This window comes from Colias eurytheme, chromosome 23 (genome assembly GCF_061535395.1).
Source record: "Colias eurytheme isolate Ceu_HAF_F1 chromosome 23, ilColEury1 Martin Lab GWU primary, whole genome shotgun sequence".
In the NCBI taxonomy this organism is placed as follows: domain Eukaryota; kingdom Metazoa; phylum Arthropoda; class Insecta; order Lepidoptera; family Pieridae; genus Colias; species Colias eurytheme.
The window spans coordinates 4,024,812-4,041,911 of record NC_143002.1 but is presented as its reverse complement, the minus strand read 5'-3'; the positions used below and the strand labels follow the sequence as shown (position 1 = coordinate 4,041,911).

Sequence of the window (17,100 nt, the reverse complement as noted above, 5' to 3'; positions counted from 1 at the left end):
TAAATTCATTAATACCTAATAGCACTTACATAATATTAACTATTTTTTTTACTAAAACGATCTCTAATCAACCCACAATGATCCATAAATAATATTAAACTCGGGAGCAAGTCTTTTATGCGATAAACGAACGTTGTTAGTGCGAGCTCTAATGACACTTAAGTCTTATTATATTCATTGTACAATGAATCCCTACGCATGCAAAGGCCAAACTCAGTTCGTATCGGGTTTCCTTTATGATAACACAAATATCTGCAGTTATTATTTATCTATTCCTATAAAAGTGATGGCATAGCGTCAAAAGTGTCAATCAAAATGCGTTTCAAAAAATATATAAAGTTTAAAATGCGTGCGTTTGTTGCTAAATCATGGAGGACGAAAATACTTATGTTAATCGGTTTATTGCTTCTGTACGTTGTGATTTACTTCATTGTGTTGGAGTATTGGTTTTCAAAGAATTCGGATGTTAAAACTGCTTTGAATCTACCAAATGTGATAGTGCATTTAGATTTTAAAGGGTCTCCTCCAAAACTGGCTTACTTAAAGTCGTTATTACCAAGACTACAGGAGCTTGGTGTGACAGGACTATTGCTGGAATATGAAGATATGTTTCCATATGAGGATAAACTTGTGAATTTAAGTGCTAGAAACTGTTATTCAAGATCTGATGTTAGTAGCATTTATCATCCCATATTCCTTGCATTAATTGTTGATTGTTCTGTATACCTACTTCAAAAGATTTCAATTATTCAATTTAATGAATTTTACAGCATAGCATATACTATACTATACAATACACACAAATTATAAACATAAAAGATAAAAGATTGCTTTAATAAATGTATATTTACCACATCTACAAGAGATTAAAATGTCTTGTTTGCTTTACATTTGATTTCCAGACTCCACTATATCATAAAAGTCATTCAGAGATACAGTTACCTAAATATTCAAGTACCGTTGCAATTTATCTCATATATACTGTAAAAATATCCTTACAAGGTTTCAAAGTGCATAACACAATACTCTATAACAATTGTCTTAAAACTTACTCCTTAAAAACGTTAACCTGTAACAAAACGAATATAAAATTGAATGTTTCAGCTCTACGACTTTATCGTGACGGCGACACAAGCAGGTTTCGAGTTAATACCTTTAATACAAAGTTTCGGGCACATGGAGCATGTTCTTAAACTGAGACAATTCCAGCATTTACGGGAGGAGGCACTTTACCCCGACTCGTTGTGCCCCAGCCGCGTTGAGAGCCAGGATCTTATTAAGAACATGGTGGAGCAGGTAATTTTGTACAACGGGTTGCAAGATGCAACGTGCTTTTCATTTTGTTTGCTTTTGTTGGAGCTACTTTTACTATATTAAGGTTAAAAGGAAACATTTTGTATACAGCTGGTTAATATGTATGTTTATACGTGTAATCACGAATAATTTTAACACCATTCAAAGGAAAAATCTTGTGTGTATGTGAAATAGAAATACCAATCCAAGGCAACTTATAAACCTTTTAAAATTGAATTGCAGTATATAATTAAGTATATATAAGAGTAGATACTTATATTAAATCAAGATGAAACTCCTCCAGAAAAAATATCCCGAATGCAACATTAATATATTATATTTGCCGAAATGTAGCAAACACGTCATAAAAATCGGAAAGGGATTTGTATTGCCCATTTCTAAATTATGTAAGCTTTCGTTCCCACTTCATTTTGTGTTTACGAAAGCAGAATTGTTATGACCTCCTAAACTCGGTCGCTCAATATAGAACATAAAACTTGATACATACTCCTTTTTTGGTTATTTTAACACATACAATACTACCGTAAAGATTAGAGTAATTTATCCTGACTGAAACTGAAAAGCTCTGAATAAAGCACCCTTTTCCATTCATAACAAGAGATAAAATTGCATATGCCAATTTACAACCCGCCCAAATTTGAAAGGTCTGCCTGCGTTATTATAATACCTTTGAGTCTTTATATTTCAGGTCGTCACCTTTCACAATAATATATCCCCATTAAAGCATTTCCACATCGGTTGCGATGAAGTGTTCCACATCAATAAATGTCATCTTTGTGCGAGGAGAGGCCTTACCGATACGTGAGTGTCATTTTAAATATGCGATTATAGCGCGATGGGAAGTGTTGATACTTTATAATGTTGCGTCGATTATTTTTATGTTTGATCTCCGTGACTCGGCAAACAATGTTGCTCTGTGATATGAAAATTATAATATATTGATATAGTTAAAACTTAGTGTTGTATTTATTGAATGGTTATGATAACAAAATAAGTGAGTGCAAATTGATATTAAGCTCATTTAAATTCGTCTTCCCGCTTTCATTATATGTATTCTTTTTAATCTGCTCTATCACTCGTTTAGGAACAAAATATATTATTTAAATAAATACTTAATTCTCTATTTTTCATTTACAGCGATATATTCGTGAAGCACGTGAAGTCAGTTACAAAACTTTTGAAGTTATTAAGCCCCAACACAACCATCTTAATGTGGGATGATGGTTTAAGGAACATACCGATATACAAATGGGATAATATCATACAAAATCTGGACATTGAACCTGTTTACTGGGATTATAGACCAAGTTTATCTGTATCTCATGTGAATTTTATGAAATATCATGAGAAATTTGGAAACATTTGGATAGCATCAGCCTTCAAAGGTGCGGATGGAAGGGTAGCCACTTTCCCAGATTTGAAACGACGTTTCCTGAACCATTTTAGTTGGTTAAGTTTAATGCACAATTATAAATTAGCTGGGACTAATGACGTGTATAGTTTCAAAGGAATTATACTTACAGGCTGGTCGAGGTATAGCCATATGGATCCGCCTTGTGAACTCTTACCTATTGCCATACCTAGTTTATATTTAAATTTATTATTAGTCAAACACTTTCAGACTGTTGGTTATTCCGAAGATGATAAACGGCTTACGCTAAATGAATATATCAGGAGGTATTTAGACAGTGATTTTATAGATAATGTTGAATGTGACAGTACACTCAATATTGATTATTTAGATACAAGCCAATGTAATTTTGAGGGGAATGATTTGTATAATATACATAAACATCTAAATATTATACAATCGGATATCACTTTTAATGTAAATGATGATGAAACTGGTTTGGCCTCTGTTGATTTTTATTCTAAAACTCATAATATTAATATTAACAAAGTAAAAGAAGATATTAAATGGTGCAATGAAACTTTAAGAGAATTATTGTTCGTAGAAAATAAGTTAAGGAATTCGTTGTCCCCGTTTTATGATAATTTCTTTATAAACGAATATATTGATTATAGGCTTCATAATTGGAAACATCTGTTGTATACTTTGTCTAAAAATTTAAATGATATGTTGATAGTAAGATCTTGGGATAGAAGACCATACGCATAAGACATTTTATTATTTAAAAAAATGTATATAATATGTATGTTTAATATAAGTAAGTATTATTGTAATCTTATATACGGACATTATATTGAAATTAAACATAATTTTAATATTTTATTTTGTGATGTTATTTTTAAATTATTAAAAAGTTATTATAAAAAGTAAATTATAAAAATTTACATAGTATGTAACTAGATTCTTATCATTTTTAATGTTACGTGAAATAATAGAAACGAGAATAGTCTCGTTCACTTTCTATTGCTGCAAATGAAATTAATTTAGTTTAACTTTTCAGTTTGCTTTAACTTCTCTCTTTTAGATCTAAGTATGTTGATTTTTTTAAATTTTATTAAGAGTTCTGTTCTAAGAGTATATTTATTTTTATTCTCAACGATCCGCACTCTGTAACCAACGAAGCAAGATTGAACGAATAAAAATATTATCATATTGTTTTCTGAAACACTTAAAAGAAAAATTTAATATTCCTAAGGGTAAATTGAATATTATTTTGTCATTCTTTTGTTTGTGATCACAGAAAGCTCTTATGTTATTACAGAAACATTTTACTGCTCTAGGCGGGAAAAAGGGAAGTCGAGATTTTAATAGCGGACACAAAATTATTTATAATAGCTCTTCTTTACTAAACAATTAGATGTCTGGTCTTGATTATTAAAATCAATTACCTAAATCAATTCTTAAATAATATTTCAATACAAAGTATAAAAGAAAATAACTTTTCACTATCAATTTCCTAAAAACTTCATTAGACAAAGTTATTGTATCTAAAAACAGGCAAGAAGAATCGGTCAAAATGATTACGAAATAGTTATAAATAGAAAATATACATTCAATAGATAACAATATTCCTTCAAATAATACAATATCTCTTTGTGACAAAGGATTTCTATACAGTGTACGGCAATCAATCGTAAAGGTGTCCCGTCGCGGTATCATGGCACTTCCCTTAACAAGAATTTACTCCTTTATTTTGTTGCCCTAAAATAGATTGTTGCTAAAATTTACTGACATCCAGCTTTAAAAACAGAGTTTGTAAAAGCGAAATATTTTATTATTTATGTCTACGTTAATAGTTACTGATATCTTTACACAATTCAATTTGCAAGAGAACATGTCGAGATAAATTAGTTGATTATTTAAGTACCTACCTACTTAGATATTTTTATCGACTCGGGACTAAATTAGGACTTTATACCACAGATTAAAGAAGAAATATCCTAAGTCCTAAATCCAGAATATTATTTAGATTTTTTTATCTTATAAGTTATCTACTCGTGACATAAAAAGCTGGGACTATAAACCACAGATCTAAAAAGAAATATCTCAGTAAAATTTAGACGCATTGCAGCAAAAGCGATAAAATCGCTAAATTAATATAACTGGGACGGATGTTAAAACATTTGCCATTATGGGCGTCGGCGGTCGGATTACGGGGTGGCATAATTAAATTCTTCACAAAGCTTTTGAAGTCAGCGTCTACACTCCACGTCACTTCCATTACAGGTAACAATGTGTTGGAAAAACATTGTCAAGCTATTCCATTCATTCGCTCAGACAGCTAGAAATTAACCTCTTTGTTGGTTCGCGTTTTTCGTTTTACTTTATACCAGATCCCTCCCAGGCTTTTGACCGAAGGATATCGTATAATATTTTTAAAAGCATCTATTATTTTAACGGGAATAAAATGAATATTCATTTTATTCCCGTTAAAATAATGCTTGAGAGATGAGATGATGAGATGAGATGAGATGAGAATTTTATGTCAAGTTTACACATGACATAAAATTCTCGCTATGTAATGAGGTGTGCATAAATAAAGATGCATAGACGAAAATTGTAAAACGTTTATTTACACACAGAAAAATCGTCATAAATAAAGTGTATAGCTTATAAAATTTAAATAACTCTGTTACAGACCTATCACTTAAAACTAAATTAGATTCAATTATATTTTTACCGTACCTATTATGCTTATCTATTTTTGGCATCGTCCGTACTATCCACCGTTTTTGCTTCAGTAATCTCACTTTTACCTTTATGTATAGGCGCTATTTCTATAGGTGGAGGCGTTATTGGTACAAGACTACCATCTTCTTCGGCAACTTTTAGTCCTATCGTTGCTCCTAATTTGGCACTCGCTTGCTTAAACGTATCAGATAATTTCACTTGAACAACGTTAATACACATGGAAGTCAAAGCTAAACCGAAGACAAGATACAATATGGAAGCCATCATGAACATTGGATGATCTGGCACTAAATCTCCTAAACCTATCGTCGACATTGATACGAATACAAAGTAAAATGATTCAAAGAAATTCCAAGTCTCCCAAATGCTATAACCTACAGCTCCTATAATAATATAAACTACTAGTATGAAGATTGCTACTGAAATTGGCAAGTTGAACTCATCGTCGATTTCAAATACAGATGGGGCAGGGGTATCTGGGTCTCCATCGATTTCCGATTTTTGTTGTCCAGGTTTTGGAGGTAAGGGTGGTGGAACATCACTCGGTTTTCTTTCCACCTTCGGCGGTGCAGCGCCATCTGGCAGCGTCTCAATATCCTCTTCAGAGAATATTTGCGACGGCCGACGTACAACATCGTAGACTATATTCAGTCCTTTCATTACTTCCTGAAAATTGAGATCGTTCCTTTTATTATGTGCTATAAAAGTTTGCTTTGGATTTGTAATAACGTTACGGGAGCGCTGAGCGAAATCGTTATTCATTTCTGTTTATGTCTTCGTAAAGAGGAATGCTCGTGTTACCTATTTAATGGTTACTCGAAACATGTTTTATAATACGAGTAACGAGTGAGATAAACTATATGTGTGTGTGTGTGTGTGATTATCTGAATACGTGTTATTGTTTGAATGATTTCGCAATTCTCACGTGAATGTTTATATTTAAAAGACACTGAGTTTGTGCTTCTAAATAAAGATACTGAGTTATAAATAAAACATTGTGCGTAGGTTAGGATGTAGGGTTTATAGGATTGGAATAAATGGATGTAATGGATTTATTGTATTTGCAAAATATCAACTATTTATATAATTAAATTGTAAAAATATAGATACTATGAGATATGATAAAACTAAAATCGTGGAATAAGTGTTTCAATTTCGTAGCCAAAAAAATACAAAATGCATAAATTCCCTCTTCCCTCTCGGATGTCGTGGATAGTAGACGTCTATAATATTATAATTATTAACGTTCGAAAATATAAAAAATAGCTGCGTAAATAGTTTTAAAATAATAGGAGAACATAAGTGCGTAGTGATCCGTGTAAACAGTGACTAACTCTGAGTGTTCATGTGCGCCTAGTACCGCGATCAAGTACGGTACGCGTTAGAAAGAATACAAATAGTTCGTCCGTTTCGCACCGCATCCCGTGTGACCTTGAATTCTCCAATCACTGATGACCACTATTAAAACTACTAATTAGCACCTTATTCTTATCTATCATTCATACTATCTTCGACTGATTTTTATTCGTCATAAGTGCCAAAAGGAACCTTATTGCGTACGCATAATGCCGTATTCCCCGATGGAAGGCAAATCTCGTAATATATCTAATCGCAATGCAGCCTCGTCGCACGACAGTGATAGTGACAAGCATCATGTTGTTGCACGGAATAAAAAGCGCGCGATGGCAAGACCTGAGGACGATGAGTTTATTACTTTCAGAAACGAGATGAAAGATTGGTTGAAAGATTTCCAGCGAGAACAAAATCAACAACTTGATACTTTTCGCAACCAACAAAACACCAGGCTAGACTCCATGGAAAGATATATAAGTGAAATATCAGCGAATATCTCGTCAATTTCCACCACAACTCAGGATATTGAAAAAGCTGTGGATTTCATCACGGAGAGAATTCATGACGTGGAAAATAAGATAGATGGTTTGCAAGCTAAGTGGAAAGCTGTTAGCCTCCAAGTTGCAGCTCTCGAGGAACAACATGAAACCTTAGCAAGGTCATTAAATAAGACTATCTTAGAAATACGTAATGTCCCCAAAAAAGATCAAACTTCAAAATCCATGCTATATGACTACGTATATAAGCTTTGTTCAACCCTAAAGATTGTTATACAACCGAATGATTTAAGAGATGTTTTTCGTACGACGAATAGAAAAGATAAATCTATGTCCAACCTATTTATTGAGTTTTCAAATACTTTACACAAAACTAACATCTTAAACGCTGCACGAAATTTTAATAAAGAAAACAAGACCCGCCAATTAAACTGTAATCACCTGGGTATAGAAGGTCCCCCCACCTCTATTTATATTTCTGAAATGCTTACGCCCAATGCCAAACGTCTCTTCTACCTTGCTCGTGACTTCGCAAAAATGGATGAATACAAATATTGCTGGATATCGAATGGGAATATCTATCTAAGAAAATACGATGGGGCCCCCTACATCTTGGTGAAAAACGAAAACCAACTTAAATCTCTTCAAACCAATAAATGACTAGAAGTAAGAAATAATCGCTTTTATAAACTATTCATCTCTTTGCATTCGTATTATAAATTTAATAACAGTACAAACTCCAGCTTGTTGATTAAATTACAACTTAATATCAACATTCCTTACACACTCCACATTATATACACAATCTCACTCACAAATAATTATTCTTCACCATTACTTAACACTACTAAATTAACTATATTGAGAATAAATTTAATAATATTATCTCACTTCTGTTTACATACTTTTTCTTTTTATGCATACATATTCGATGTCCCCTATATTAAAATAATTTTTAACATTCGATAACTTAAATCTAATTAATAATATTGATAACACGCCGCTTATTCAAAAAGTACTTTTGTCATGTCCTGAAAGCTGTTCCAACTACTTTTATTCTTGTCATCTAACCATCTCATATATACTCAATCATCTATACTCAATCTCACTCACAAATAATTATTTTTCACCATATACTAAAATATTAACTATATTGGGAATCAATTCAATAATCTTATCTCACATCTATTTAGGTACATACTTTTTCTTTTTATGCATATATATTCGAATTCCTCTATTTTAAAATAGTTTATAACATTCGATAACTTAAAGCTAATTAATAACATTGATAACACGCCGCTTATTCAAAATGCACTTTTGTCATGTCCCGAAAGTTGTTCCAACTACTTTAATTCTTGTCATCTCACCATCGTAAGCCAAAATATAAGAAGCATTCATAAGAATTTTGATAGTTTTTCCTTATTCTTGAATAGACTCAATTTTGCTCCTGACTTCATAGTCCTAACTGAATGTTGGATTGATGAATCATTTACATATTTAAATCTGGCTGGCTACTCTCTATTTAAATCAAACAAATTCTTAAATAAAAGTGATGGCATTGTTCTACTTTTTAAATCGAGCTTGCAAGTTGAGAATCACGAACCTTCGTTTACTGATGCCAACTGCACGGTTACCGTTTTGAATAGCAACATTGTTATTATGTCAATATACAGATCCCCGTCATTTCACAATATTGACGACTTTTTAATATCGCTGGAACGTTTGATCTTATCGTACCAAAATAAGTCCATATTTATCGTAGGGGATCTCAATATCGATATAAGGAATTCCTGTTCAGACTCCAGAGTCCATAAATATCTTGATCTCTTGGCTTACTATGGAATAACCTCAGGCCATAACCTGCCGACACGGGGCGACAGCTGTTTAGACCATGCACAAATCAAAAGCCAATTATCTTGCCGTGTCGCTGTTTGTCCTTCAGCAGTATCCGACCATGATGCTGTTATAGTGGGTGTTACCCTCAACAATTTTGAACCATTCCCTCCTTCACAGAAATCTAAAAAAATTAATTTTGATAATCTTCATAATGATATTCAAAATATTGACTGGCAATTCTTGTACAGCATCGACAACATTAACGAAGCAGTGGCAGCTTTTGTCAATCCACTTCACACAGCGATTAAAAACAATTCAAGCTGTTGTACAATTCCAAATTCTAAGGCCATTAGAAAACAATGGATTACGCCCGGTTTACTCCGTTGCGTTAGACGAAGAGATCGTCTCCACAACATTGCTAGGAAGCGCCCTAAGGATGTCTTACTGCAAGAAAAATACATACGTTATCGTAATTATTGTAATAATATTCTCCAAAATCTTAAAAACTTCCATGATAGTGAAAATTTAAAGAAAAATAAAGGCAATTCAAAGCGCTTATGGTCGACTATTAAAGATATCTGTAGTTTAAACTCGTCTAACTCTAATTCTGATGATTTACTAAAATGTTCTGACTCCATTGACGAGTCTCTTTGCAAAACCAATGAATACTTTACTAACATAGGTAAAAATCTTGCAAATAAAACATTACAAAAACTCAATACCTCTGAGAATCTTCTTGCCGCTAAGACATCTATACCTAATTTTACAAAATCTTTTTTCATAACACCAACCGACGAACTCGAAATTGCCAATTTAATTAGTAGCCTCAAAACCTCTTCTAGCTGTGGATGGGATAATATTCCAAGTAAAACGATTATTATGTCAAAAACCTGCCTTGCTGCCCCGATTACATACTTATGTAATCTCAGTATTTCTACGGGTACATTCCCAGATGACTGGAAAATCGCAAACGTCATCCCAATTCATAAATCTGGTTGCAAATTAACGTTCTCTAACTATCGACCCATATCTCTTCTCCCGACGCTATCCAAAATTCTGGAAAAAGTCGTAAATAAAAGGCTACTTTCCTATCTGGAAAAAGAATCGCTACTTGCTTGCAACCAATTTGGCTTTCGCCAGAACAGGTCTACTGACGGTGCTGTTTCCTCCCTTGTTGATTGCATTAGCAATAAGTTAGACTCAGGACAGAAATGCATCGCGGTATTCCTGGATCTGGCGAAAGCTTTCGACACTGTCTCGCGGCCCATTCTTTTACGTAAGATGGAATTGTACGGAGTTCGAGGCATCGCTCTGCAATGGTTCACTTCTTACCTTACTGACCGTCGCCAAAGAGTATGCATAAATAATCAACATAGCACTCTAATGAACATCCCATATGGCTTGCCTCAAGGCAGCGTGCTCGCTCCTACATTGTTTTTACTGTACATGAACGATCTTTGCTCCCTTTCCCTTCCATATACCAATTTGTTCTCTTTTGCAGATGACACAGCTCTCGTATTTTATTCTAACTCTTGGAACGAAGTAAAAGCTGTAGCTCAAAATGGTCTTCTTACTGTCGCTTCTTGGTTACAGGACAACCTTTTAACCTTGAACATTGACAAAACTAAATTCATCAGTTTCAGTATAACGAGTCGCTCTGTCCCACCTACGTCGCTAAATCTTCAAATACATTCGTGTACAAATTCTTCTTCTTGTTTATGTCCATCCATTGTAGAAGTTAATGAAATAAAATATCTGGGAGTCATCATTGATTCCAAACTTTCCTGGGAACCTCAGATAAATACACTGTGCTCTAGGATTAGAAAGCTTATACACATATTTAAAAAATTACGCTCAGTTGCCGATGCCCATACAATAAAATTAGTTTACAAAGCACTCTGCGAATCCATTATTTCTTATTGCATTTCAGTCTGGGGAGGCGGCGGTTCCACCCTTATGCTTAAAATTGAGCGCGCTCAACGGGCAATACTCAAAGTTGCTTACAAGAAACCTTTTCGATATGCTACATCTACACTCTACGCCGACGCAAAAGTTCTGTCAGTCCGTCAACTTTACATTCTGGCTACCGCACAAAAGTTCCACAAAATGTCTAAGCAAACCTTTGCACCAACATCAAGAGCCCCAAGACGAGTCAATTTCACGCTTCCGAAATGTAATACCTATTTTGTCAAACGCTTTTATAGTTATAGGGGCCCTTTCCTCTACAATAAGTTCATTAAAAGATTAAATGTAAATATAATAAATGCATCTATATATATTTTTAAAAAGAGATTAGAACAACTTTTACTTAACTTAAATTATAGTGAAACTGAAGCATTGCTTGTCAGTGAAAAATAAAACACACATACACACACACACACACACACACACATAAACATGCACACACACAAACACACTCACATGCACACACACTCGCTCACACATACACTGGAGTTTGTTAAATATTTTATTTTCGTTTTTCGTTTTTTGTTATATTTCTTACACTGCAATGTATAGCTTTTAATTTTTAGAAACTAAAAATACTTCTGTAACATAGGAAGAGACTAGTTTCCCACAACACAGGGGATCCTAGTGTGGGGACTAGTGTATTCTAAAATGATTGTACACTGTGTTTTGAAACAAATAAACGATTTTTATTTTTATTTTTATTTTTTTATTATTTTAAATGTTAAGATAGTAATACGATCGTGTAAGGTATTTTCTACTTTTACATAATATTATTCTTGGTAATGAAACATTTTAATTAATTGAATAAGTATGTAGATATTATAAGAAAAGAAATGTAAATTATTGTTAGCTAACAATCTGGGTTTGTAGAAAATGTTTTACATTCATTGCTAAATTGCTTAAAAGTTAATATTTAAGTTAGTAAGTAGAACTCTGGAACTTACACTTATTTTATTAAATTGTTAAATTAATATTATATCTATGAAAAATATAAAATAATATACCTATTTTAAAATATACCTGCACTGGTCCCGTTCTCCTGACCCTCCTACAGCTTCTCGTATAATAGAATCTGCGTATAAAAGCCCAAAAGAACTTTATGATCCTTGTAAATAGTTTTCCAAAATCAGCCAAGACTATAAGAAACAGCGGTATGCCAATTATAGCGTAGACTATTGTCGCAACTCGGCCATACGTTGTTTTTGGAGCTATGTGACCATAACCTGAAAAAGTAAATTAAGTAAAATATTATGATAATTATATGAAAAACTATTTTGTATCAAATGGGAATTGTATTTGTGAATTTGAAATGAGAACAACTGTAAATTGTGAATTTGTAGGGTTTTATTTGTTTGTTTTTAATATTATTATCCTTCTCTAGTTTATAATGTAATACCAATTCTTACCAATAGTCGTGATTAAAGTCATACAGTACACGAATGAGTTCATGAAATTCCAAGATCGTTGTCCACTATAAGACGTCACCCCTGCTTCGTGTGCAGTATGCAATTGATCTTCAAATTCAAATAGTTTCTTCCTAGCCATTGACTTCCAATCATCTTCTCTAAGATAATGACTTCCACGCCATAGACTCTCAATAAAATCACGTTTAACATTCCTAGTACTGCACTTATAAGCATTTTCAAATGAACCTTCCAAAGACTTGAACATCATACCTCCTGAACCACACATAATAATCAATATTAGCATATCACATATACACTTGTTTCTTAGTATTTTTAATTTCTCCCAATCGTTGCGATACTCATATTTGAACTGTTGCCAATTAGCTATAAATTTAAATCTCGATAATTTAGGTTTTACGTTTCTATCGTCTTTCTCTAGTTTAGATGATTTTTTAGCTTCTTCATTCTTAGATGTTATATTGGAATCTTTTTTGGCGTCTACAATAGAACGCTTTCTTAAAACAGATTTGGGCTCTTTATAATTGTCGTCAAAAGTACTCTGATTCAAAATTATATTCGCCTTTGCATCAAATTTATCTTCTCTTTGGCTTAAGAGGTTAAGCTTGCGAGTTAATTCAGCGGACCTTTCTAAAAGATCAAACTCATATTCGTTTTCACTTGGTGAAGACGAATAGCAACTAGATGTATATTCAGACTGGCTAGCATCAACATAGCCCGAACTTTGTCTACTATGCTTTTTATGTCCAACCTCCACTTTTTTGCTTGTCAAGCCTGATAAAATTTCACGATCACTTATAATCTGGATCGTTTTAGGGCATGATATGCCTCGTGTGCCTCTCAAATTAACAGGTGTTTTATTTGGAGTTTGCAAAGTTCTACTATACTTTTTATAATCGGGCGGTACTCTCGGGTCTTCTTTAGGAATTGACAAGCTTCTAGCTCTAGCTTTTTGCATTAGTTCAATTATTTCTAGACTAGTCTGACTCATTCCTGTACCAGTTTTGTCGACTAATACATCTTCCACTCTATTAACTGAGTGTGAACGATTCGCTCTAGGAGACTTATTTCTTATGAAACGACGTGGTGTTGGAACCACCTTACGCTTGGTACCACTTCCATTCACATTCTGTTGATACATTTGATCCTCACTCATTTCACTCTCACTTGTTTTACTCTGTAAACGTCATTATGATCATTAGTATCAAATATATTTTATGTATTTCGATATTTTCTCATCTAATTTGATTTTACCAGTAAGAAATATAATATTACTGAGAATATTATTATGGCAATTATGAATAATAATTTAACATATACACTGACCGCAAATCGTGATGCTGATTTACTTCTAGCTGGCTTTACTGGAGGTACCTTACTTTGGGGCTCCGGTTGTTTGCTCTGTATTTGTTTATTTAGTATAGGTTTAGCTTCTGAAGGCAATTTTTTACTCGGCGTTCTACAAACTCGTTCTCGAACTTCAACAACTGGTTTTTGATCTTGACTCAACTTTTTACTCGGAGTTCTTTCTACTTGTATAACCCTGGTTACTATCTCGCCAGAAGTAGGTGTCGGAACGTCAGATACCTTAACGGGCGAAGGTTTCTTAGTTTGTTTTTCTTCTTTATCTTTATTAGCTTTCTCTTCTTCTTTATTTTTTGGCTTTGGTGGTTTTTGTTTATCAATTGGTTTTTCTTCATTTTTTTCATCTGAGTAAACCATTTCTTCTAATTTTTTTGGTGTTGAAGGCAATGAATGTGGGAATTCTTTCTCTTTCGGTGAAATTCCAGCAGTGCCTGGTGGTGATAAAGAATTTCTAGAAGATATTAAGGGCTCAGTAGATGCTAATGTTAGGGAGCCTCGGCGATTAGAGTCTTCGTCTTTTGGACTCACAATATAATTTGTACTCAACAATTTGTTTGAAGGATCTATAAAACTACCTTTCCGTTCTAGATGAGTGCCTTCATCTTTATCGGGTAAAGCAAATGGAGATATACTCCTTCTTCTCCTTTCATTAGCTTCCATTGCTCTTGCTTCAAGAATTTCATCAGTGTCTAAATCATACACAGGGTCTTTTTTATTAGCCCTTTCTTGTACCAAACGTCTCATTTCTTCATATGTATTATCAGCTTCAATTTCTCGTGATGTTCTTTGTGGTCCAAAATCCTCATCATCTGAAGTCGGAGTATCTTCGTGAGGAATAGATGCTCTACTGGGTTCTGGTGTTTTTTCTCGCTGCCTCGCATTTTGACCCCTGTTTTTAGAAATATTTCTTCGTTTTCGTATAGACATAGCCGGTCTCTCAACTGTGTCGTCCATTTCGTCGTCCTCTTGTTTTGTAGATACTTTTGCACCAGTGATTGTTTGTGTTCCTGATTCGTTTTTTATGGATGGTACCGTCAATGAGATGGTAACTTGCGGATTCCCTTCTTTTTCATTCATAACCACAAAATGCGTGCGACTGCTCCTGGAAAAAATATATACCACTCGTGTGAATTAAATCAATTGTGAACTAAACTAAACACAAAATGTCAATATGCTATGAGATACCCGTAGCCCTTCTAATTGGCAAACGATATAACAACTGGTGCCAATATATGGTGTTGACAGAAAGGTGCATGGTTACATAGATAGAATACTTAAGATGATACAATAAACTGACTTACCATTTTGTACAGTCGCATCCAGAAACTGCTAAATCACAATCGGGGTCAAAACAGTCTAATAAAAGATTCTATTTTAATACTGCAGTCGCTTGAAACGTTCACAATAACAACGCGCCCGGGGATAATTTATGTAACAATATTGTGAAGTGTAACGTTTCAATATAAAGAATATACTCTTATTTATATGACTTTGAGTTAAAAAGTAAAATTTTCGAAGCCGATTACGTTCAGTGCGCAAGAGCACCGGGCTAAAGTGCGCCAAGCGGCCGGGCAAAGTTCCAAATTTAAAACAGCTATGTTTGATGTGTGCGTGAAAATATCATTGAGAGAATCTTGACACCGAACCTAAGTCTAGGACATAATTTGTCTATGATCATTTGCATCAACAATACATGTGTTAATTTTAACGCACATAATAATTATTTATTGTTACAAGGAATCTTTCATAGCACAGTGAACTTAGGGTACCTAACCAAACATTTTTATTACCATAAGCAATAATAATTAATCAATATACGGAGTACTTTTTTTTCTACAAAGAATATAAAATATAACGATTCAAATATTGTATTTTATTTCTAAATCGAAAACGAACCAATGTATAAAAGGCTATGCTGAAGCCATATCTTTTTGTATCTAATGTAAAAGGATTGTGCCGACGGTAAATCTGGTAAAAGAATATAAATAAAAATTGCTTCTTTTACTTTGAACACATTGAATGCAACTGCGATTGAAAATATATTTTCCCTTTTATTTTATAAATTGTACCACTTTTCATACGCCTGCGAAATGAAATATGTCGAGAGGTAAGTTTTGCTACAATAAAATTGTAAGGCGTTTGGTAATTTGACGATATAATATTATGATTTCTTGAAATTGCTGCTATAAATTTTTTTATTTAATAAATTAAATTAAATATTATGGTACATTAAAGATTTGTAGGCTTGCATTTCTCAGATGTATGTTAAAAAAGTTTTTTGTTGTCAATCACACTCCTTGGTTATTAATGCAAGATTTCCCCACTTTCAAAAAAAAGCTCAAAGCTCCCATAACATATGTAACAGGTGTATTAAATAGTATTAACTAATAATTAATAATATGACAACAAACATCTTGGATCTCTCATCAAGAATACAAAGAATAAATGAAACGTTGTAACAAAGTCACGAACAAAGTGATGTTTTTGTTTATTTTTAATTACTTCACTTTATAACAAAGAATAGCAAAAAAGGTTTTCGACCGCTAAGAATTAAGCTCATTTAAGTGAGAAGGAAAAACACCCTTATTCCATTGTATATACAGTGCATATTACCTTATTACTACGGATATGAAATATCCCATTTCTCGGAAAATCACGTAAAGGAAAATATGTTTGCGGTGTGCTAAGAAATGATTTGAAGGAATAAAAAATAAGAGTGACCTGATTGTTGAAAATGTAATAAGGTAGGCCCTTCGGATTAGTAAGGTATCTATCGCAGGATGCTGGGCAAGCTTTTTTTAAAGAAAACATAACTTTTTGTATAGAAGAAAACTTAGAATTCCTTAGAGATATTACCACAATAATATGTTTTATAGGTGGTTGGAATGGTATAGAGGTTTCTGAATAATTTCAGCTCTTGATTCTTATCTTTTGAAACAAAATATATCTATAAATTACAAACCTATAGTAGTATAAATAGTTCCCGCATAAAACATAGAGTTCCAGAAAGTCCACGTCTTATTATTGCCGTTCATATGCTTCAAATATTCTTTGAAACTTTCCTCGTAAGCAGACACGCTATTTTCTAGTAGTGACATCAATACCGATGTGTTCTGAAAATAAAAAAAAAGTGCGAATTATAGTAAACTAGTGGCCCGCCCCGGCTTCGCCCGTGGTACATATTTCGCAATAAAAGGTAGCCTATGTCCTTTCTCGGGTATCAAAATATCTCCATACCAAA

General features: G+C 33.3%; 2 protein-coding genes across 2 annotated transcripts; one reads left to right on the top strand and one right to left on the bottom strand.

Moving 5' to 3' along the window:
* Positions 1-259: 259 nt before the first annotated feature.
* On the top strand, positions 260-3,433 carry LOC149898244 (hexosaminidase D-like). Its single transcript, XM_090115650.1, has 4 exons — positions 260-669; positions 1,105-1,296; positions 2,003-2,115; positions 2,452-3,433. Exons 1-4 carry the CDS (start codon positions 316-318, stop codon positions 3,431-3,433), a joined length of 1,641 nt encoding a protein of 546 aa, XP_089971776.1. The 5' UTR covers positions 260-315.
* A 1,844-nt stretch (positions 3,434-5,277) lies between these two features.
* LOC149898243 (uncharacterized) lies at positions 5,278-15,395 on the bottom strand. Its single transcript, XM_090115552.1, has 5 exons — positions 15,161-15,395; positions 13,821-14,961; positions 12,477-13,671; positions 12,091-12,293; positions 5,278-6,082 (listed from the first exon to the last, which is right to left on the bottom strand). The coding sequence occupies exons 2-5, from the start codon at positions 14,934-14,936 to the stop codon at positions 5,420-5,422; spliced, it is 3,177 nt and encodes a 1,058-aa protein (XP_089971678.1). The 5' UTR covers positions 14,937-14,961; positions 15,161-15,395; the 3' UTR covers positions 5,278-5,419.
* Positions 15,396-17,100: the final 1,705 nt, after the last annotated feature.